The sequence below is a fragment of the Pempheris klunzingeri genome, chromosome 7 (genome assembly GCF_042242105.1).
Source record: "Pempheris klunzingeri isolate RE-2024b chromosome 7, fPemKlu1.hap1, whole genome shotgun sequence".
Taxonomy (NCBI): domain Eukaryota; kingdom Metazoa; phylum Chordata; class Actinopteri; order Acropomatiformes; family Pempheridae; genus Pempheris; species Pempheris klunzingeri.
In genome coordinates, this window is record NC_092018.1 from 24,354,082 (window position 1) to 24,376,471 (window position 22,390).

Below are 22,390 nucleotides of genomic sequence, written 5' to 3' on the forward strand. Positions count from 1 at the left end.
CTATGGGCTGGCATAGCTCTGGCTCTCAGAGTTTTATCAGTTTGGTCGAATTTTGTGTATTCTTGCCCTTGTGGTAGTTAGTCGTTGAGTTTTCTTAATGTAAAGTTAGATTGTACGGACCAAAGAACATTAATGACGGTAACCTGTTCATCATATGGTAATCCCTTGGTATTACTGTAATGAGAAGGCAAGATTGGAAGGTTGGAAAATTTGCTGTACATATGGAGGACATAGGAAGGGTTATTAAGCAGTACAATCTGATAGTGGCTCTGTTAAATCACTGCCAGAACATTAGAATAAAAGAAAAGCTGAATAAGAAAATAAAATGACCCTACTGTATGACACCGAACCTACAGTATAGATGTGATCTGTGTCTCAACAGCAACACACGTATATAAGCCCAGTATGTAGTGGAGTTTTGCCAACTGCAGGCTTGAAAACCTGATCTTTGGTGTCCTGCCCGGTCATAAAACAGTGCAGAAACAACAGCGTTTCTTTTCACGTGCAGTCTCAGCTTCCTCCGGCGGAGGTGCTTCAGGAGCCGGAGACTCCTCCTTAGACTCTGACACTGAGCCACTGGAGGTGGACAACAGCCTCCCACGCACCAGGTCAGCAGCTTTTCCGTCCATGACAGACAAGTCTGTTACTGTTTTCTCCCTCAGAGACATGTCTCCATCATCATCATCATCTATTAGCACAAACTCCTTCAGGTAAACCATCTCCACCCCGTGGAGGCTGTGGTTCTCTACTGAGTCGTCCAGGGTGTTTGCATCCACAAAGGTCAGAGTTGAAGTCTCTGTCAGGGTCTCATGAGGGTCTGTGGAGTTGTCCTCCGGCCCCGAATAGGCCTGGCAGCTCGAATCCATCATCCACATGGAATTCCTTTGAACACTCTCGTCTTTCATGCTGCACCTTGGGTCCTGGCGGTTAGAGATGACGTCTGGAACACAGGGCGTCTTGCCTGTAGCATCTGAGCCGGTGACCAAGTCTCTCCTAGTGTGAGAACCGTTTTCTGTAGCATGACCCTTCCATGGATACATCTTAAAAGCCACCTTCTGGTAGTCATGGTAGACCTGCACACTGCTGCTGCTTGTTGGGGAAGAGAGGGGGATGATGGCTGTATCGCTTTTACCTTGCTTCTTCATGTATTTTCCCTTGCTGCACTGCAACAAAACACACAATTGGAAGTGAATTCTTGACCTTGCAAATAGAAGTTTGAAGGAAACTTAATTCAAGATCTATTTGCTGTTCTATTTGGTTTTTTTTCTGTTGTGGCACAATAATTCCACAATTGGACCACAGTCCTTAATGTAATGTAAATATTAGTATGGAAAATATTATTAGACTATTAGTAGTGAATGGACAAAGTGGATTGTAAAGGAAATAAAATAATCATGACACTATGCAGTTCATTTAGTAACTAATGTTACTGACGCTACAGGAGCACTTTGTGAAGTAAGCTTTTGAATCTTTTCATTCAGAAACAACACGATCACTGTTGAGAAGAGCTGTCAAACTGATGGGCAGAAGGGCACACTGGAAAATATTAAAGAGGATGAAGGTTGTATTTCTGGTATTTGTTGGCCTGCATCAGATGAACGATGCAAAAGGGTTGAGTGATTTAAGATTTAAGATTTGTGGTAAAACTTTGCATTACTTATTTAACCTGAGTAATAATAACCACACACAAATCAGCAGGACTGCTTTGTGGCAATATTAGCTTTACAGGATTTTTACATTAGTCTGTTGAAGTAGCCTACCTTGACATGTCAGGTATTTAGCTACCATTTGCATCCTTACATGCTGATGCTCAGCAGATAGTGTTTACCATGGTCACCTTAGTTTAAACTGTGGCAGTTATAGCACATGATTGACTGAGCCCTGTAGTATAGAACTTTTCTGTTGTTAGTGCACCATTGCAAACAACATACACTGAGTCAGACAATTGTATCCATTTCAGTCAGCCCTGGTATATATGGTACTGTCGTGCAGTTGCGTATTAATATTATTCACATCTGTCACTAACACAACAACTGGGGCAGGTAACAGTGAGTGCAGCAGTGGTACTTTATGAACAACAGTAAGAGAGGACAAGCTGTCATTTAGTGTTGGCCTCTCTGAATAAATAAATGAAGCTGGTACTTTTAACAGAAGCAAAAAATAACTTAAATTCCCTGAGGATCAGCTCTGTGAAGGAGACAGATGAACTCCTTTAAAGTGCTCTAACCATGGAAAGGAGTGTGTGTGTGAGTGTGTGTGTGTGTGTGTGTGTGTTTCATCTCTCTAAAAAAAAAAAAAAAAAAACACACACCGTCCTCTTCTCCAAACAGAAACAACATTTCAGAGGAAGTAGTGAATGCATCACTCGGAGCGACTTCAGAACAAAGATTAGACAGAACGTCAGGTGTTCTAAAGGAACAAAGCTGCTGCAGAAATGTACCCTGAGCCACACAGCAGCAGAGAGGACATGTCTGAGTAGTTCATGTTTAAATTCAATGAGGAAAACTACATTAAGACAAATGGGACATTTACTCTGAATACAGGATTAAAAGACTTCCCCACTTAACATCTCTACGAGCTGAATGCAATACATTTCGCACAGGAGCTCAACAGACTGACCCTCTTACACTTGACTGACTCGTATGCATGACAGATTCAGGACTCTATAAATGAATAATAAAAAGCTATATACGTGTTCAAGTGAGTGTCAGCATGCTCCACTTCATGTATGGGTTGTGCTAATGACTGAGCAACAATAGACGAAGAATAGACTTGATTTAAACACACTCATTGCATTACCACATTAGTCTGCACTTGGTTGGTGGCTGTTTGTGCCAGCACCGACTATAAGAAGGTGGACAAGTGGGTTTGTACTGGCAGGACAGAGAGAAATTAGACAATGATTTCATCTAAAGTATTTACATTTGATCTTTATACCCTCAAAACAATGTGGCTTTACAGCAACGTATGTCTAATGTCTTGAATTTACCCTCAGTTAACGCCTCAAGACTCAGCTTTGTATGAATGACTTCGCTGAGGTAAAGCATTTCATTTACAAGCTCCTTTTGTTGCAAAATGTAACTATTTAACTATATAACTCATCTTTGGTGGCAAAAAACAGTTATATATTTGTATGTGTATATATGTGTATATATATATATATTTGTATGTGTATATATATATATATATATATATTTGTATGTGTATATATATATATATATATATAATCACACAAGTTATATAACAAGAATAGATACAGGATCATACATGCAAAAATCTAAATTTTCCCAAAAATCCACTTCAGTTCAAACATTATAAAAATGCTTTTACCTTAAGCCGTCCACAGTTGAACTCTTCCCCAAGTTGCTGTAATGACAATCACATGGCAGATGTGGGACGACCCGGCTTTGCGTTCCTCTGATCAGAAGCACAGCTGGCGAATCTGATTTCTCCTCCGTCTGGCCGTCTATAAACAGAGACTCTTTACACACGCCCTCCCCCATTTCATAAGCTACAACTGCTCACGGTGTGTGCAGGGAGGTAGTCACAGGATGCTCTACTAATCGCAATCACGGCAGCAATACAGCTTTTTTTTGTTATCTGGGCTTCTGCTAAATGCTCTGCACACTCATAGAGCTGCACGGATTTATACCTGGACACAGTCGGTGTGTACAGAACATAAAGGGAGACATTCACTTTACATTTAACAGCTCTAATCAAATGAGCAGGAAAGACATAAGAAAATGCTTCTAGCTATAGTAATTTATTCAATAAATAGTATGACATTTTGGGGAATAGGGTTATACATACAGTACAATATACAGTTTGCCTGAATCTGATCAAATGTAACAAAATCGGCCAACCAGCCCCTCGTGGCTTCAAGAGCCGCTGTGTGTGAGACTATTTCATAAAAGAAACAAGACATAACATGTTCATTTGTGAGATTTAGAAGGGCTGGTGACACATCAGGACAGGGTCAGCTTAGCTGTTTCCAGTCTTTATGCTAAGCTAAGATAAACGCCTCCTTGCTTAAGCTTCATATTTCACATATGCAGACATGAAACTATGTCTTCAATATATTGTTTGAAACCATTTTCCAGTAAAGGGAGTGAACCAGTGGAGCGATAATCTTGATTTAATCTGACCATCCTTCTCTCAGGAATGAAGACAACGTCCTTCTGTTCAAATCATCAAAAAACCACAGATTAAGGCTCCGGCGCCCCTCCCCGCCCTTTACATGAGAAATCATGCAAGAAACCGTCGTCCTTATTCCTTTATAAAATGTTGCAGCAGTGCAGGGGTGCATGAAAAGCCACTTCTCTCGGTCCCATGCTCTGAATGTGTTCCAATAAATTATACAGGAGGACAGACCTTCACATACATGAAAGCTGCGAACAGGGATATCGGAGGGATAAAATATTGAAAAGTCTTCACTCCCTGTAGGGATGATGTCTGCATTAGCCTGGTATAGTCAAACAGTAGACATGGCATCTGACAAAGTGCTCATGTACAGCAGATCTATGAAACCTACAACACAAAGTCCTGCTGATAAAACTAATCACATGTCTTTCAGCTCAAACCTCTGATCTCCACAGCTATTATGATCATGTTAAACTCTTGGTAATTAACAGACACATCTGACTGGAATGAAGCCATAATTTAAGGAATAGTTTAATAAAGTAAAGCTACACTCGTGACTATGATGCAGTCTTTTCATTTAAAAATTCCATAGATCGACATTTTTGCTCAAGTTGCCTCCTTCAGGATAAAAGCTAGGAATCTTCTGACACCGACACTTCTTTTCACTGTTAGATGAAGTCTCTGAAAGGGGACTGCCATCTTTTACAACGTATGCAGCCTGTATATGAATGAGGACCTCATAAGGATCAAGATATGGAACATTTTATTTTACAGTGGAAGTTTTTACAGCGCAGTCTTATAAAACAGATCTGTCTCTGACAGGTGACGAGGACCTTTTAATGGTGTCGAATGTATTTGTCACGTTCAAAAAAATCTGCCTTGTCTGTAGAAGAAAACTCCAACATTATCATAGGCATTGAAGCGGTTATACTCAAGGAACTTTTTTGTCTTTTCTATTGCTTTGTTTCTTTCACTGTCCCTGTTTATATTGTTGCTGCTGTAACAAGAAAATTTCCCCCTATGGGGGATAAAATAAAGAAGTCTAAAGTCTAAAGTCTAAAGTCTAAAGTCTTTTAAAGAGGCCCAGATACACCTATTAAAACATGCTCTTATGAGAATAGATTTACTTCAGATTTGCCGACAGACCTGACTTTCTGATCACATCGTTAGTCGATTGTCTGGACCAACTTTGTCAGAACAGGTACAGTATCAGCATTTTATTGTGTTTTAAAAAACTACAAATATTAATCTTCTATGTTAATTAGTCACCTAGAAATCCATCCCATCATGTGAGGCGTGTTGCTTCCATGTTGTTGCCTGTGAAAGCTGAGACACTGGGCGGAGGACTGACCCTCGGTTTTGGTCGTCTCCCAGAACCTGATCATCACTCTGCCTGGCACCAGCAGAGGCTCCTCAAACTGGGCCATGATGTTGACAGGAGCTGTGATGTCTCCGACCCCTGATGACACAACAGAGGAACGAGAGGGTGCGAGTCCACACTACCACACGTGTGACTGTAGACATTTTTCACAGCAAACATTTTGACATGCCATGACAGGAAAAGGAAAAAAACAGAAAAGGGCATGTTCCTTTTTTATGGCAAAATATAGAAGTGACTGCAGGTTAAATCAATCAGTTTGGTTTTCCCATAAAATATCTTACCTCTGTGCTTTTCTATTTCAGCCAAGCAGACAGACAGCATCCAGAGACTTTGGGAGATCGGCCATCCGCAGCCAAAGAGCTTGGCTGGCAGAGAGAGGAGCCGACAGGGGGAGAGGGACCATACATCCTGCAGGCTGGCAGTCCTGGGAACTCTCATCTCCACCTGCTTCACATTTTCTGGCACAGGTTCATCTGATTGGCCTGTTAGAGCAAGGAAACATAACCAGACAGAGAGTCAGTCCGCAACTGTGTATGTTACGGCGATTTGGTGTGCCTCATCATGGGTAACCAGCCATCTGTGTTGTTGATGTGCAGAAATCACCACAGCACTGCTCTCTCTCGTCTCTATTCGTCGGTAAGCGCCTGACGTCCTTGTTTTTAGACAGCAGTGTCAGGACGCTCTCCCACACGGGGCATCTGGTACGAGACGTGGCAGACAGACAGATGTCAACCTCCACCCCTGCATTCATCCGCCGGTGACCCTGGACTTGAACCTGCAGCATGAACGGACCCTTCTTCAGCTCATCCACCGGCTGTAGGGTTTTCAAATTCTGACGCACGCGTACCAGACCTGCAGTGGGAATAATCTCATTATAATGTACTCAACACGTTTGCTCCAGGCGTAGCAGAAACACCTGCTGGAGCCATCCATGCTTGATGCGTCTTACCTGCTGGGCTGAGCCTGAAGTTGTCATCAGTGAGCACCATGAGCAGCAGCCTGCCACAGAGAGACTCCGGGAAGCACAGTGGGATGTCTCTGCCCTCTGTGTCTGGATAATCCCAACCATAACCTGCAGCACCACAGAACCTCCTCAAGGCCAGAGCCTCCAGCCTGAGGGGACACAGACGGACCGTGGGAGTGGGTGGATGAGCAGCAGCCAGATCCTTCACACAGGCACCACCATCCTCACCTGCAGTTCAGGACTGTGTGGACAGCTTCGCACCCCTGGGTCGTTGCTGCGTAAAGGCGCCCTGTCCTCCGGGTCAGAGCTCGGAGCAAATACTTGATGGAAAGATACAGGAAGCTCGGCAGTCTCTCGCTGCTGAGCACACGTGTTTTCGACAGTTTATGAGAAGAGTAAATGTGAACATAAAGTAAATACACAGAGGATACCGTCAGTGACGTGACGATGCAGCTCTGCGCAATCCCCATTACTGCTCAAAATGACTAAGTATAAGGCAGAACAACGGGTTAAACAGATGCATCAGATCTGCGTGTCGTTGTTAGTTAATTCGCTTTTGCAAGTCTAACAAGGACTAAAAAGTGGACATGTTGACACTTTACTGTCTGTGACGCTGTGGTCTAAAGTACGGCGTGCGAGCTGGGACAAATCACGCAACTTCGACTATTTAAGGAAATGAAACTCATTCGCACAAAACTCTTTTCGAGCATTTCGACAACCATTGCAAGTACTCAAGAGTTAATACACATTTCTGAGGTGCATAAATCACTAACATTTCACAGCTTGCTACTTTGTGACAAAAATATTTTTCTCAAGAGTGTAAAACATTTATTTTTGGGATCATATTTTAATCAAAAGCAAAAAAGTGTTAACAAATAAGCAATTTATTGTATCATTCAAAAGAGGAGGGATGATAACCATTTCTGAGCAGCTGCATTTAGTCATTTTGAATTACAGTGCTGTATAAAACAGGCCTTAACTAATATCCTACGTACTGACATGGAATATCAAATGATATAATTCATATTCAGGCTGACATGAGACATTCTGTACGCCAGAGACATGGACTGTTTCTGCAGAGGTGTTCCTGAGGTGATGGAGGCGCCCTCCCGACAGCAGACTAGTTTGTCACATCTTCACCGAATCCTCTTCATCCAAATAGAAGCAACAACACAATGCAGACTGAATTCACAGCAATCAAGGGCACTGCAGAGCAGAAAAGACAGTAGATGACATAATCAGAGCCAAGAGGAGTGCTACTGGGCTGCTTTTAATTTACTTTTTTTGCACAGTTAAAGCTGGTGTTCACAGTTCATTTTTGGTGTTATTGAGAAAAACATCCCCGAATAACTATGAAGTTACTGTTCCAGTACTGGCAACAACCGCCTAGAGTGCAAAACAACCCAAAAAGGAAGATGAACTTATTTAGGGGAGAGCTTAAAGCAATAAAACACAGGTCAATACCACCGAAGCGTTTCAGATATGCTCTTCGTCTCTTCGCTAAGACTGCTAACTTCATTTTCCTGTAATATCTACCTTGTAAGGTTGTGTCATGGGTTAATTATAAGACCTCTTACAATACATTCATAGATTGTTTATGGAGATTTACACTGAAAGCAGGCGATGAGAGGCTATGTTGAATGTTGGAAATAGTTAACACTTCTGCAGCCAAAGGTTTGCAGCTGCAGCTAAATTAAGTACATGTTTATGTAACATTATAGAACGGCATCAGGATCACACTCATGATTGGAATGATTGAAGCTACTACATTTATTTACCTGTAGATGTCTAAATGTCCTACAGTGGGTTTGTTAGGTTGGGTTTGTAGACTTACAATAGATTGTATATAAAACAGACCAACACAAAACCCAACAGCAAAACATCGAACGCCCTCCCGGTGGATGGCTGCATTATGGGTCATAACAGTGAGTTGGTGAGTTTCACAACACCAAGTTTAACCATCAAAATTGTATCCATTCAGTCTGATAAAATTTGGAAAGCCTAGAAGAGCAACACAATCAAATCCTGTAATCCTCATTCAAGTTAGCAGAGGGCTGACCAGAACTTAGTCATATAGGTCAGCCCAAGACACTGCTGTGCACGCTTTATGGACCCCACAATGCAGAGGCACGGGAGTCCACGTGTGAAACATCTGGGTAATTTTGGAAGTCCAAGTTTTTTGGCTTTGTGCCCCATTGAGTAACTTTCATAGGAACGAAAAGCGTCCCGCCTGCACCGCTGTATCCACTTCTCTTTATACATCCATGGCAGAGAGGGAATCATAATCGGTAGAAGCTGCTAACTCCATTTTCCTGTGATCACGAAGGATGCATATTACTGTGTATGTCTGGTGTCAGGGACTTCGGACAGAGTGGGAGAGTCAGAGCTGTAAAGGCAGCGCTGGAACTTATTAGAATTGCCTACCCGAGCTTTAAAGACACTCTGTGGTGGTTGAGTGTGTGTGGACCGAACTCTCACCTCTCATCACTGTCCTGACAGAGCGGACAAGGGTCAATAGCTGCACTTTGATGCCTGGTTCATCGCCAAAACCTCCAACACTTTGGTCCACTCCCCAGCCGACTGAAGATGGTTATGGCACAGGTAGGCAGGTAGGCATTTAGATAGACAGACAGGCAGACAGACAGAAAAAGATCCATACAGAGAGATGGACAGACAAACAGATGGCTTCATTGTTAAAATTACAAAACAACTGCTTTGACTAATTTGACTAAATAACGCACTGTTCTCTTCAAATACAATAGTTGTCAGATTGTTGCTGCAGATACATTAATTGTTAATAAAGTTATTCCAAAAGTAAGAAATTATAACAATTATTCATTAGATTAAAACGGTGGGAAACCTCTTTGTCACACAATCGCAGCCGTTCATTAGAGGCTGGTAGGCAACTTTAACGCATTGTCAGCCCTTACCAATTAATCCAAAATGTTATTTATATTCTTAGAATTGCTCTGACAAGCTAGCTGTTAATTTGCTAGCTAGGTACCATTAGCTAACTGTTTCGATTTTCTCTGGACCTTAATTACAGCCACTTACTTTTACTCAGAAATCTTTCTTCATGCAATACAGCAACAGCGTTGACGCACAGAATTGCTGCCTGAATGAGGGAGTACAACGTAAAAGCCATTTTGTTCCTCAAGTAGCTAGCTGTAAGTTAGCCACCAGTATTTACCTCTGACGTAGCCTATGGTGGCCGCGGCGGGACAAACCTAATAACAAGCGAAAGGACGTTGTAAATATCGGCATAAATATCACACAGGAGGGTGCAAGTTAGTTGTTTTATGCAGTTGTAGAGGAAACATTTGGACCATTAACTGAAGTCAGAGTTGCAATAATGAATAATAAAAAAGTACTGGATTAAAAGTAGAAATCCTGCATTAAAAATCCTAATCCCAGTTGACAGTGGGCGAGATGCCTACATGTAAAATCCTAATCTGAAAGGCAACCACGAGCATAAGTAAAAAGTGTTGTGGAAAAAGTACAGCAAATAGACATGGTTAAATATTCTATGTCAGGTCCTGCATTCAAAATTACATTCAAGCACAATTATCATTATCTGTATCAATAAGCATTACCTGGAAAATATGCCTTAAGTACTCATTTTCCATAAAGACTCCTGTCATTGTGTTGAGTAACATCACTGAGTGATCAGGATCAGTAACTTCACTCAAATGTTGATGCGTGTGATGTGGAGCTAATGTGTAAGAGCAGCGTTACATTATAAAGCTATCATGTTGTTTGCTGGTTAAATCTGAACCTTCAAACTAACCATCAGATCAGTGTATTGGGGTGAAAAGTGAATCTAATTTTGTAGAAAAATGTAAAGTAAAATACAATGAGATTTAGTACTTGAGCAAATGTAAGGAGTTTCTTCCTCCACTGGTTAAGAAGCGCACATATTGTCAGCCACCACTGGCACCTGTTCTACTCAGCAAACACTGAAACACATAACGAAGGGGTTGCGGTGCAAGTTAAACAAAGATGAAGCATCCCGCCTACATCCACGTCTACCTACAAGTCTTCTATTACATTTTCTGTGACAAATAACCCCAGTATCTACAATCAAGAAGCACGCACACATACACACATATGAGACAGAATCATGAGAATAAAAATCTTTATTAGTGTTTTATGAAGTCTGCATAATATGCCACACGCCTGAGAAGCTTATGGTCAGAGAAAAAAAAAAAAAAAAAAAAAATAAAAATAAAAATAAAATAGAACTGCTCTATCAATACCGCCCTCTACTGGTAAAACAACTGCGACATCTACTGTACTGACTGCTTTGCAAAAAGATTACTGTTAAATACACACATACTGTACTACTGTTATGTATATGTACGTCTGGTCCACGTCAGTTTTTGTAATGTATTTTTTCACATTCATATGTTGTAGGCCAAAGATAAAAACAATGTAACACTGGACCCTAACAAATGGTTCAGTTCCCCAAATCCAAACTTCACTAGGTGCACTTAAAGTACAATCACTAGTGCCATAAGGTAAACACATTTACATCAAAAAGAAGGTATGGGGCAAAACATGTTAAACTCGGTTAAATAGCCATGTAATGACAATAATGGCAGAGTTTATGCTAATAAGTCTTGTTGTACATACTGTATTTTATAGACAGAACAAATACAATACACACATTAACACAGAATGTCCCAGTGTGCAGGCACATTCGCTCTTCTTTTCTCATGGAGGAAAAATGCTCTCCTCCATTGTTTCTGTAACATTTTAAAAGCCAATTGTGTCTGGTTGACCTTAACCCGCTTGACTAAGCACCAAAAGGCTACAAGAGGTCACGTGTGTTTTTCAGAAAAAGTGAAGAGATGAATAAATGAATGGCCATTACAAAGTTTTACATGTCTCTGGGATTATTAAAACCACTACAGGAAAGTAGATTTTGGGTTTCAGGCAAATCTGTTCTTTTGTGTACTTTAAATGCACCAGATTTCTTTGGAAAAATCAAAGGACAGAAACAGGCTACACATCATGTGGGGCAGTGATTCTTTTTTTTTTTTTGGGAAATGATTTCAAACAGAACATTTTGGGTAAAACGAAGGAATGATCCATGCCCTCCATGCCACTTTAGAAACAGCTGTGGTCTTGAAAATATTACTTTAATAAAAAGTGAACGACAGAAAATTTTAAGTATATTTATATATAAAAATACATGAGAATACAAAAAGTAGCAAAACAATGGGGATATAGGCTAAAAACAGAATGAATTCATTGATACCTTCAATTTCTCCTGGTGAGACTTTTAATGCTCCACCTTGGAGAGCCCCAGGACTCCCAGTGTTGTGTCAAAAAAGAGGAAAAAAAAGCTTTTGATAAAAGCTGATATTCTCTGGTCCCTGCCCAGTGCACCTTGCAAAGCCTGGTGAACTTCTCATTAGCTTCCATTCCCGGCTGTTCAGTGGGGATGTAAATCAACTAAACCAAGGACACGTAGAGCGCCATATAATGACAAAGAAATAAACTACAGCCAGATTGTGATTGCAGTTTGTTTGGGGTTTTTAAATTTTCATATTTTAACTAACATTCCTATTTGTCCATTAAGAAGCATGTCTTATAAAGACACACGTCGACTTTACAAAAAGGGCCATTCTGGCAAAGTCAGTTCAGTTAAAATTTCATAAACACACTGTGGCGTTTCCTTCACAGGAGAACGGCCACCAAGGCCATCGTTTCTTCACTAAGCCACCTCCCCCTGACAAAAGATGGGGCCAAGTTTCCCAGAGAAAAGTAAACTTAGGTTCAGAACAATGGTTGGGGTGGGCTGGAACAAAAATCATTTTAGCATTCAAGCTCGTGTTAATCATACAAGCAATTCTTCAATACTGAGAAACTATTCACAGATATTTTTGGTATTTCCCCTACTTCCTGGACTAAAAACCAATATACATTTTATTTGTACCACAAATAGATCTAATATTAAGGATTTGGGGAAAAGCAATTTAACAAGGTGCATGACATTGATGGGTAACAAAGTGCCAAATTCTTTACTGAAACGTCTGTGTGTGTGTGTGTGTGTGTGTGTGTGTCTGTCTGTGTGTGTGTGTGTGTGTGTGTGTGTGGGGGGGGGTGTTAGGTGTAGGTGCATTTGTTCTTGCTTGTTTGTGTGTCGAGTTAAAAGAGGGATGTGGATCTGGGCCACAAATACTATGGATAATGTTACAGAAAATTCATTCTGTGGGGTTTCCATTTTTTTCATGAAAGAACTCACAAGTTTAGAATTTAATGATCATGTAATGGGCTGCATTTTTTGGGGACGCTTCTTTAGCTGTTTAGGACATACTGGAGCAGCGCGCAGATGGGGAGCCCATCTGGGTTAGAACCTTGTCCAGCCACTGCAGGGGGCCGTTCAAATGCAGCTCAATCCAGCATGGAGTGCTTGTGACAGTCTGCCGCCTGGAAAACAGACATACGTGTTAATGTCTGGGCTGTGCTGACACACTTTGCACTCCGTACAACACGTGACTTGTGATGTGTCACGCTTTACAATGTAGAGTAAGCATGAATTACTATTGACAGGAAGCAGGCAAGTTGAGTTTGACACCTGTAAGGCCGAGTTAAGTATCAGTGATCCAAGTCTTAAGCTATGACAGATAAACAGCTACACACTGGTCAGAAGTCAGTACGTCCACATCTGGATATGAGCTTCATTTAAACCTTGTTAAATATGTAGCATATTCAAATTAAGCTGTTATCATATAGTATGATTGGCAGTGCTCACCTGTACTCAGCTCCCCAGCCTTTAACAAAGCTCATGCGAATGGTGCACATCCTGGTGAGCTGGTAGACTGCTTCAAAGCCCTGGTTGACTGACTGAGCCAGCAAGGCTGCAAATTCCTGGTTGTTGAAGATTTTTAGATTGCAACCTAAAAAAAAGGAACAGAGGTAAACCACGGTTATTGTTTCCCAGTCATTCAAAGCAACCATTTGCCAGCTGGTTGGCAGAACTGTTATTGTGCGTCTGCCTAATTATTGCCCGGAGTTTTTGTGCTGTGTTCAGCATCATTGGCTCTAGTCGGCCATAACTCGGTGGCTCTTAAGTTTCATGAACATGCTGGATGAGTATTCATTCATTCATCCTTTATCTAAATCTGGAGGAATCATTGAGGGCATACCCACATTTCTAATTATGTCGAGTGTTTTCTTGTTAATTATTTTTGTACATACAAACAGGCAAACAACAGCTGAACACGGTTACACCTGAGTGTAATCTGAGTAGTTAGTAATCAAGGATTTAAACTGAATACAGAACGATCATTTCCCAATACAACAGTGCTGTCTATAAGAGAGATGGTCCTAAAACCATTTACAGGACCTATCAAAGCCAATATCATGTAGCCTCTGTAGGAGTATGACATGATCAACAGTGTCAAATGCTTTTGTTAAATCAGCAAAGAGAGCAGCACAAAATGTCCATTTGTCAATAGCATTTACAATATCAATGACAACAAAGGTAACAGCAGTGACATGATTGGTGCAGACTTTTAGAGTTTCTTGAAAGGAAATATTTGAGCCGATTAATGAATGACTCCAGGAATGAAGTGAGACGGAACAATTTGGAAATTGGCCGACAGTTGTTAAGATTATTTTTTCAGCATTAGTAGTGTAGTGGGTGAGAACTTAAGTTCTGACTGGCTGTTCACCCAAGTAAATTAGCAATTTCACTCATTTAGCATGTGTTTCATTTCTATGTCACCTACAAGCAATTTTTTTTTTTTTACATGACTATGGGTCCCCATCAGAATCCTTTGCAACTGATATGATTACAAGTTGCCATCCACCAAAAGGGAGTAAAGTACAAACGTCTAAGAGACAACATTCAAGCCTACAGGTGGTGGATTGTTATATTAAAAATATATTCTTCATCCACGGTGCAGCATGGTGGGTGTGCTGTGTACGTACAGTACTGTGCAAAAGTTTTAGGCAGGTGTGAAGAAATGCTGTAAAGTAAGAATGCTTTCAAAAAATATATACAATGTTACTGTTTATCTTTATCAATTCACAAAATGCCAAGTGAGCGAAGAGAAGAAAAATCTAAATCAAATCAGTGTTTGGTGTGACCAGCCTTTGCCATCCACAGATCCTCTGTGGATGTCGGCTGCCTCAAATCCTTCTGTCTCTTCATGTGATCCCACACAGACTAGGTGATGTTGAGATCAGGGCTCTGTGGGGGCCACACCATCACTTCCAGGACTCCTTGGGCTTCTTTAGGCTGAAGATAGTTGTGCACCCCAGTTCCTATGTTTTCGTGCATAATTGAGTCTCTAGGCCATGTTTCCACGTTGGGGGTTTGGCTTTTTGGCTGCAGTTCTTCCATGAAGACCACTTCTGGCCAGACTTCTGTGCACAGTAAATGGGTGTACCTGGTCCCACTGGTTTCTGCTAGTTCTGAGCTGACAGCACTGCTGGACATCTTCTGATTTCGAAGGGAAGTGAGCATAATGTGTCTTTCATCTGCTGCACTAAGTATCCTTGGCCGACCACTGTGTCTGTCTCTTCAAAAGAGCTTGAACAGCAAATCATGAAACCCCAGTCTGCTCTGAAATCTTTGCCTGGGGGAGACCCTGCTGATGCAGGATGACCACCTTGTGTCTTGTTGCTGTGCTCAGTCTGAACATGATGACCTGTGACATGAAACTGTCTTCCACAACCTCACCTTTGCAGCAGAGTTTGTCTGTTCCTCACCCAGTTCTAAACCTCCTACAGCAGTTTCTGTTTCAGTTCATGACTGTGTTTCAACCTACATATGAAACTGATGATCATCAGCACCTGTTTGGTATAACTGGATAATCATACATCTGACTATGATCCTACAAAATCCCTGACTGCAAGTGTACCTAGAATCACTGACGCTGTTTTGAAGACAAAGGTTGTCACATCAAAGGTTGATTTGATTTTGATTTTTTTTCCTGTTCATTTTACATTTTGTGAAATCGATAAAACAATTTCATACAGTTTCTAAAGTATTCTTACTTTGCAGCATTTCTTCACACCTGCCTAAGACTTTTGCACAGTACTGTACGGTCTTCTTCAGCACCATCTTAACAGAAAGAGCACCATTTATTCATGACCAGAAGCTATCCGGTCTATGAGTTTCATTTGATCACTGCGCACCTTGTTGTCAATTTCAGCAACTGTCCCCGATGGCCACGCAAGTGACACAGTCAGCATCTTACCTGGAGGAATTTTACACACTGTTGCCGGATGCCAGCCATACCGCTGGTTGCAGTTTGGACTCTGGACAAAGATGGCGCTATCACTCAGGCACTCAGCAAATACCTCCCCTCCAATGTAGTATAGTCTAACTCCTCTTCCTGCAAACACATACAGACAGAACCTACTTGGTCAGGTACAATAAAAACAATGTGTTAATGTGTAAGACCAGACCAGTGACATATTGAAAGCTAAAGCCAACTAGAAGAGGTTAACAGGTTATCTACAGACTGGGCAATACCTATGTGCCTCCGGGTCATCTCCACAGTGGCGTTCCTGTTGACATTAGATAGCAGACCCAGGCAGAAACGCTCAGAGTTTGATGGATCTGTGAATCCATCCACTGTCAGCGAGGGCTGAGAGGCATGGAACGTTTCTCCCACGCGCTGATTCAGCTCGTAGTAGGCTATAGAGCACCAGAAGGCTGGCTCCGAGTAAGTCACCGGCTGCAGGTCTACAGTAGAGGATCACATCAGTCAAGTCTGTCCAAAAGTCTCTTTCCGACACAACAATGTTCATATGCCAATGTGCATATACTGATAATCTAGGTGCCAACCTGTGATGCATTAACATACAATGGTTGTTGTGAATTTTTTCAGATGGGAGGGAATTGCATCTTACCCATGCTGTGATTGACAGGAGACAGAGTGCTGGGGGAGAGCTCTGCTGGAGAACCTGACAAAAAAAAGTGGAAGTGATTGATATGGATGGGTTCAGAGGAGACCATAATATGGGGAACATGTGGATCAGATCAAAGACTCGTGATGAAACTAGTGGCTGCCCTTCAAAGGAATGCCAAAATGATGATGTAGAACTGATCCGCTTGCTTTAGAGTGATGAGCAAATGCTGTTTACTGTTACCATAACAAAAGGCTCGTCTGTACATCCTACATCTTGCTTGTTTGTGGTATGTTGAGATTATACGATATGAACAATCACTAGACCACATGACACACATAGAAAGAAGGAAATTAAGGTGTTAAAGCTTTACAGTGGTTTTACTTACTTACAAAGCTCCTCTCTAAATGTTATCAACTGTTGTATTGCTCACTGCTATCCCATATACATAATAAATGTATTCCATGAAAACATTGGACTTTGACCTGGTTGGGGAGGTATGGCAGACTCACTAGGAAAGAGGGAGGAGTTGCTAGTCTAGGGTACCTGTGTCCATACTTTGATTCATCTGTTGATCGCTGGCCTCCCCATCCTCACTGATGTAGCCGGGTGGGGGGGTTTCTGTTGGAATGGTGTGTGAAGAAGTAAATGAGCTATGACATTTAGAATTTCACAAGCCTGTTTAACCTCATGAAATCAACATTTTTACTAATATCGCAAAACAGTAAAAGCAGAGGATATTCACAGTATGAGGAAAAACGGAAAAACTAGATACGATGTGATACAGTACACACCAAAACCTAGAAACAGTAGGTTTGTGTATTCACGTTAGCACATTACGTAACCCCTTCAGTGAATCACTGACAACAAAGTCACTCACCTGGTATATAGTTGTTTGGAGGTTCGATTCCTGCAGGAAAGTTTGTGTTCTCAGGTATGGAATGAGTGTAATCATCCAGAGGTGGCAGCTCTGGCAGGATATCTGAGTGTCTTGGCACAAGAACAGGAGGCAGCACTACAGAGTTGGGCAAAAGTGTCAGAAGAGATGAGTTTCTATTAGTCTCATATCAATTATATGCCTTTCCAAAGCTATTGTCAGTTGGTTTTAGACAGTTTTAACGCCAAAAAAAATTTTTATGTTTTGAAACATGTTGCATAATTGTAGAAAAATATTTGCACCTCCATTAATGACAATCGTGAAAAACTAAGACCTTGACAGTTAAAGTTATTCTCAATATTTCAGTCAAACTGATAATTGCTTGTTTAGACAAGGTGAAGGTGATTTCACCACAGATTTTAACTCCCCTGAAACTCCATTGATTAGTTTGACATTCTGGGAGATCCTTTGTTGCAAAGACACCATTCTCACACCTGTCTGTTAAATACTGCATTGTTAAGACTGGAAACAGATGTCCAAGGGTAGAAAATATCTGCCTTTATGCATCTCGGAAGCTCACTAAACAACATAATGTACCTAGCTTGTTTAATCCACACAAAAAACACTTGTGAACTACAAGATTCCAGGTAATCACTGTCCCCAGCCACAAAATAGTCCTGCATATGAAAACCACAAATTGTAAAAGCACAAATTGAAGTTTTTATGTACGGAGTACATGTACAAGATAAAACATATTCAGGAGCATTGAGCCTTTACAGGGGCTGTTAAGCCCATGTTGTTACTGTAGGACAGGCTAGATGTTTTCACCTGTTTCCTGTCTTTATGCTGGCCACTGGCTGTGGTTTAATATCAGGAAAGCAAATGATTGGATTTCCCAAAATTACTCCTTTAAATAGTAAATGGTCTCTATTTGTATAGCTCCTTTCTAGTCATTTTGACTACTCAAAGTGCTTTTACATTACATCCTCATTCAGCCATTCACACATCATTCATATAGGAAGAATGTAAGCTGGAGGAACTCATTCTTTCAGACACATTCACACACAGAAGCTATGCTTCAGGAGCAAGTTGGGGTTCAGTGCCCAAGGACACTCGACACGTCGACTCGTGACATGTCGACTTGGAGGAGCCGATTGATGGACAACCCACTGTACCTCTAAGCCACAGCCGCCCGGCAAGTTTAAGTAAACAAAAAGGGGGTGTTTCATCAAATAAGAAATGTGTGAATTACAAGCCCCCTTTACACAGCCTTTTCAGTGTAGCATCATTATTCTGCCTCACTGTATGTGTAAAATATATTTAGACAGATTTTCAGAGTAACACTTTGTCATGTGTAGAATCTTGTGTAACTTCCCACTAACCAAACGTGTTTAAAATGATGCTGCTAAGTATTCAGTAGATGGTTTATAAGTCTCAGTGGGAGCAAACAAATCTAAAGAATAATGCAATAGACAAGTGAAGTACAAAGAGCCATGCATGTTTTAGGTAACAAATGCCCACTGTACGGAGCCATCTCACCTGGGGTCTCCACCCTCTGGTAGTGGTAGGGGTTGATGCAGACCTCATCTTTCTTTAGGTGGAAGGCATACTCACAGGCCTCAATGGCACGCAGCTCGTGGTGGCTGTGAAGGTCCGGCCATCGCCACAAGCGGCAGTAAATAACATGGGGAAGCCCCTTCCTGTGGGAGACCTGCAGGCGGCCATCCAGTGATCTAATTGAACAGCACACAGGAGATGGTGGTGAGATGGGGAGAAGATACACAGGGTGAGAGGGGTGGGGGGGGGGTGACACACAATATGGCCAGTTAGGGAAGAGAAATGGAGATGATAGGATTGAGTGGTGGCGAGAACGAGAAACAAAGATGTTCTCAATGTCTGTCACCTCAAACATTGTAATGACAAGTCTCCCACATCAAAGCTGTATGCAACACCATACAATAGTTGAGGATAGTCACCTGGTTTGGTCAGGGTAGCTGTATAGGCCTGATGTATCCCACTGTTCTATCGTATTTGGTGTACTCAGTCCCCATATTTCAGAGCAATTGCTGTGCACAGAGAAAACAACAAAACAAAAACAAAAAACAAATGATAAACATGGGACATGGCTCATTCAGAAGTATCAGTATGGGTAATGTGAACATTAAAAGGCCTCTTTTATTGGAGTCTTGTGGCAAAATAAAGACATCAAATTCATTTTCAGCAGTGGAAATGAAAGATGGGAACTTCAAATAAGAGAAGCCTTTTTGACAGAATTAAGGGAAAAGAAACAACATGGAATCTGCTAGCACACACAATGAGTGAGACAAAGAGCATTCCTCAACAGTGTGGCATTGTATCAAACACCAAAAATAACTTATCTGGAGACATTCAAACAAACGCTGAAGACACACAATGGCACAAAAGAGGAGAAAAAAAATGCAGGACGCAACCTTGGGGGGGAAAAAAAAAAATCAATTTTCACACAGTCTCAAAACATTCACGAGAAAATGGCAAACAAGTAAGAAATCAGAAGAATTGGAATGAGGACAAATGAGAGAAGTTGCTTCTGAATAACAGGACAATAACAAATTCTCATGTTAAATGCTACAAATACAGAACATGTACTCCACTTCATTAGTTTAGTGGGATCTCAACTACCAATATTGCAAAATGTCTGGTTCATGACAAGGCAGGAAACCAACTTTTGTCCACCAGCCATAGCAGCTTTAAAACCTAAAACTCAAAGGCTATTTTTACTGCAGGGAACTTGGTGTTTAGAAAAGAATCAATACACAGGTTGGATGGGCACAAGCCAAAGTGGCATGCTGGGTAGACAAGCTCCCTAATCACAATCAAACTGTACCAAAGTCAAGTATGGCTGGTGGCATTCCTTTGGGTTTGTAACCCATCATCTCTCGTGTAGTTAGCCTCTACTAGTCTCATCCTCTACACAAAATATTTTCATTCAAAATCAAGCCAGCCACTGTATCTTTACAAACATTAACAGTGCAGCCTAGAACAATTCTCAGGCGATAACAACAGCCCACTATCTATAGACATACAAACATCTGACGTGCTACTTGGCGGCACATCAGTGGGGTATGAATCTTTTAACACGGCGTTCCCACCGAACGTGAGACTGGGCCATCAAGGCTGGCTGGCTGATAAAGAGAACATCCTCTCTCACCCTTTCTATGTGTCTCTCCCCATGAGAGTAAGGCAAACCGTCTAACTGTAAGTACAGCTGTAAACAAATAGTGATTTGATTCGTTTTCAGCTCATCTTTAATGAGCTATTTAAGTCTGTTTTCAACATGTTCGCATGCCTAATCAAATCCAAAAACAAACCTTTTCAAATCTCCAACAAGTTTTACATAATAACAACCACAGGAAATTATGAAAACAGACAACAAAAAAAAGAGAGAGAGGTGCAAGATCAAAACCTGCAAACAGCCCAGGGTTTCATGGCTCGTATTCTACAGAGATCTCAAGTAGACACGGTTTGTTGAGACCTCATGAGTAACAGCAGCTGCTTTTCTCTGACCGTACTCTAAACAGCAATCAAATGGTTGGCAGTATACCTGGGGATGGTGACACACTTGGTGTTGCAGTTCTGTGTCGTGATTGCTTTCTCCAGCTCATCTAGCTGGCCTGTCTTCTTTAGCTTCTTCACTAAACTCTTCACAGCCTTCTCGCACCACTTCTCCTCTTGCCCGTTCTGCTCTCCGCCTCCCGCTCCGCTTGGGCCGCTGGTCGACTTCTTCCAGCCCAGCAGCCTCTTCACCACAGGTGGGGTGAACGGCAAGATGGAGGACATCTTAGCTGGACAAGCTGGGAGTCTCCAGAGGACTCAACACAAGACACACAGACAGAGGGGACCTAGAGCTACAGTTTGGGCCCTTGCTCTGATGGGGCCCCTCTAGTGACCAATGAGTCACAGGGTGGAAGCCAGTGCTAGCTGGGTATACTCAAAAGAGATGGACACCTTGGGAAGAAAGTCACAAAGTACATCATTACAAACAAAATGTGGTACAGAGAAATTACAATGTCTAAACACAATAAGAATGCATGCAACACTTCATGAAACTTAGAATAGTGGATTGAGTTGTAAGGTTGTTTTGGCTGTTGAGCATTTGGTGAGCTGAACCAGCAGCAGTTGTCCACTTGACGTTAGCTTGTTACAAACACTGCTCGAGATTCAAGCTAGCTTGCTCGCAAATTTACAAAGTTAGCACCCGGGATGTGCCCCACACTGTCGCAATCCGTGCGCACACGCAATCACGACCAACTACTACCGCCAATGAACTCCATGAATAACAGGGCTAACGTTGTGAAATGAATGCTAACAAGGAGAGTATTTTGAGACAGGCCCCCCAGTGCTAATGCCAAATGGCTTGGGAAGGCCGGCTGCTAGCTACCTGAAGGGGGGGCCTGCTTGACTCAAATCACAACAATAAGTTCAATAGCTTTAGCTTGTTTAGTGTTTAACAGCAAAATGCTGAAATAGCCTTAGCTAAAAGCAAAAGACGAAAGACTACAGTTGACGCAACAAAACATATCGGAGGAAATTCACGGAGAAGTCCTGCTCTAGCTAGGTCAGCTAGCGTTAGCTTCACTAAGCTAGCTGCCAGCTTGTTATCAAAAATCCTTTTGTTGTGATCCACGAAAAAACCTCCTATGCGCAACAGTCGCGCTACTTTGCTACCTAACGTAAGCTTATCAAATAAACCCAGGCTATAATTAATCTAATGGTTAAATGTCACTTCCTAAATTTAAACGTTATATATATTTTTAATTCAGCGTAGGTACTGAATGATTGTGACTTTCAGTAAAATATCGACACGGCACCAAAATGAGTTAGCATCTTGGAGGATAACTTCCAAACTGAGCCCTGGCTCCCGCTGGCTACATCTCTCACACAAAACAACATGCTTCAAAGTCGGGAAAACAGCTAAAAGCATTTCAATAGTTACCCCAGTTTTAAAGTCCAAATCACCGCTTTTTGAGAAAGAGGTGCACACAGCCCGCTAAACGCCTTGTTGACATAGAAATGCCAGAACTGTATTGTACTGCAGCTAATTTTGACAAGGCTTATTGGCTCTTCTCAAGTGGCCACCAGTGCTACTGAAGCTAGTTTGCTAGGTTAGGTAGACCGGAAC

General features: G+C 41.6%; 3 protein-coding genes across 4 annotated transcripts; all 3 read right to left on the reverse strand.

Annotated features, from left to right (window-relative positions):
* Positions 1-308: 308 nt before the first annotated feature.
* LOC139204204 (uncharacterized) lies at positions 309-7,007 on the reverse strand. Its single transcript, XM_070834186.1, has 7 exons — positions 6,714-7,007; positions 6,471-6,634; positions 6,125-6,373; positions 5,803-6,003; positions 5,410-5,599; positions 3,331-3,466; positions 309-1,163 (listed from the first exon to the last, which is right to left on the reverse strand). The coding sequence occupies exons 1-6, from the start codon at positions 6,953-6,955 to the stop codon at positions 3,379-3,381; spliced, it is 1,134 nt and encodes a 377-aa protein (XP_070690287.1). The 5' UTR covers positions 6,956-7,007; the 3' UTR covers positions 309-1,163; positions 3,331-3,378.
* A 341-nt stretch (positions 7,008-7,348) lies between these two features.
* On the reverse strand, positions 7,349-9,693 carry LOC139204184 (immediate early response 3-interacting protein 1-like). The gene is made up of 3 exons (XM_070834162.1): positions 9,540-9,693; positions 8,964-9,065; positions 7,349-7,691 (listed from the first exon to the last, which is right to left on the reverse strand). Exons 1-3 carry the CDS (start codon positions 9,628-9,630, stop codon positions 7,636-7,638), a joined length of 249 nt encoding a protein of 82 aa, XP_070690263.1. The 5' UTR covers positions 9,631-9,693; the 3' UTR covers positions 7,349-7,635.
* Positions 9,694-10,603: 910 nt separating this feature from the next.
* LOC139204530 (mothers against decapentaplegic homolog 2) lies at positions 10,604-22,351 on the reverse strand. 2 transcript variants are annotated; one of them, XM_070834568.1, is made up of 11 exons: positions 22,205-22,351; positions 20,813-21,216; positions 19,209-19,298; positions 18,772-18,965; positions 17,236-17,370; positions 16,914-16,976; positions 16,359-16,412; positions 15,979-16,191; positions 15,701-15,838; positions 13,246-13,390; positions 10,604-12,920 (listed from the first exon to the last, which is right to left on the reverse strand). In XM_070834568.1, the coding sequence occupies exons 2-11, from the start codon at positions 21,046-21,048 to the stop codon at positions 12,797-12,799; spliced, it is 1,392 nt and encodes a 463-aa protein (XP_070690669.1). In that variant the 5' UTR covers positions 21,049-21,216; positions 22,205-22,351; the 3' UTR covers positions 10,604-12,796. The 2 variants fall into 2 exon arrangements, with proteins under 2 accessions (XP_070690669.1, XP_070690667.1); XM_070834566.1 differs by having other exon boundaries at positions 16,902-16,976.
* Positions 22,352-22,390: the final 39 nt, after the last annotated feature.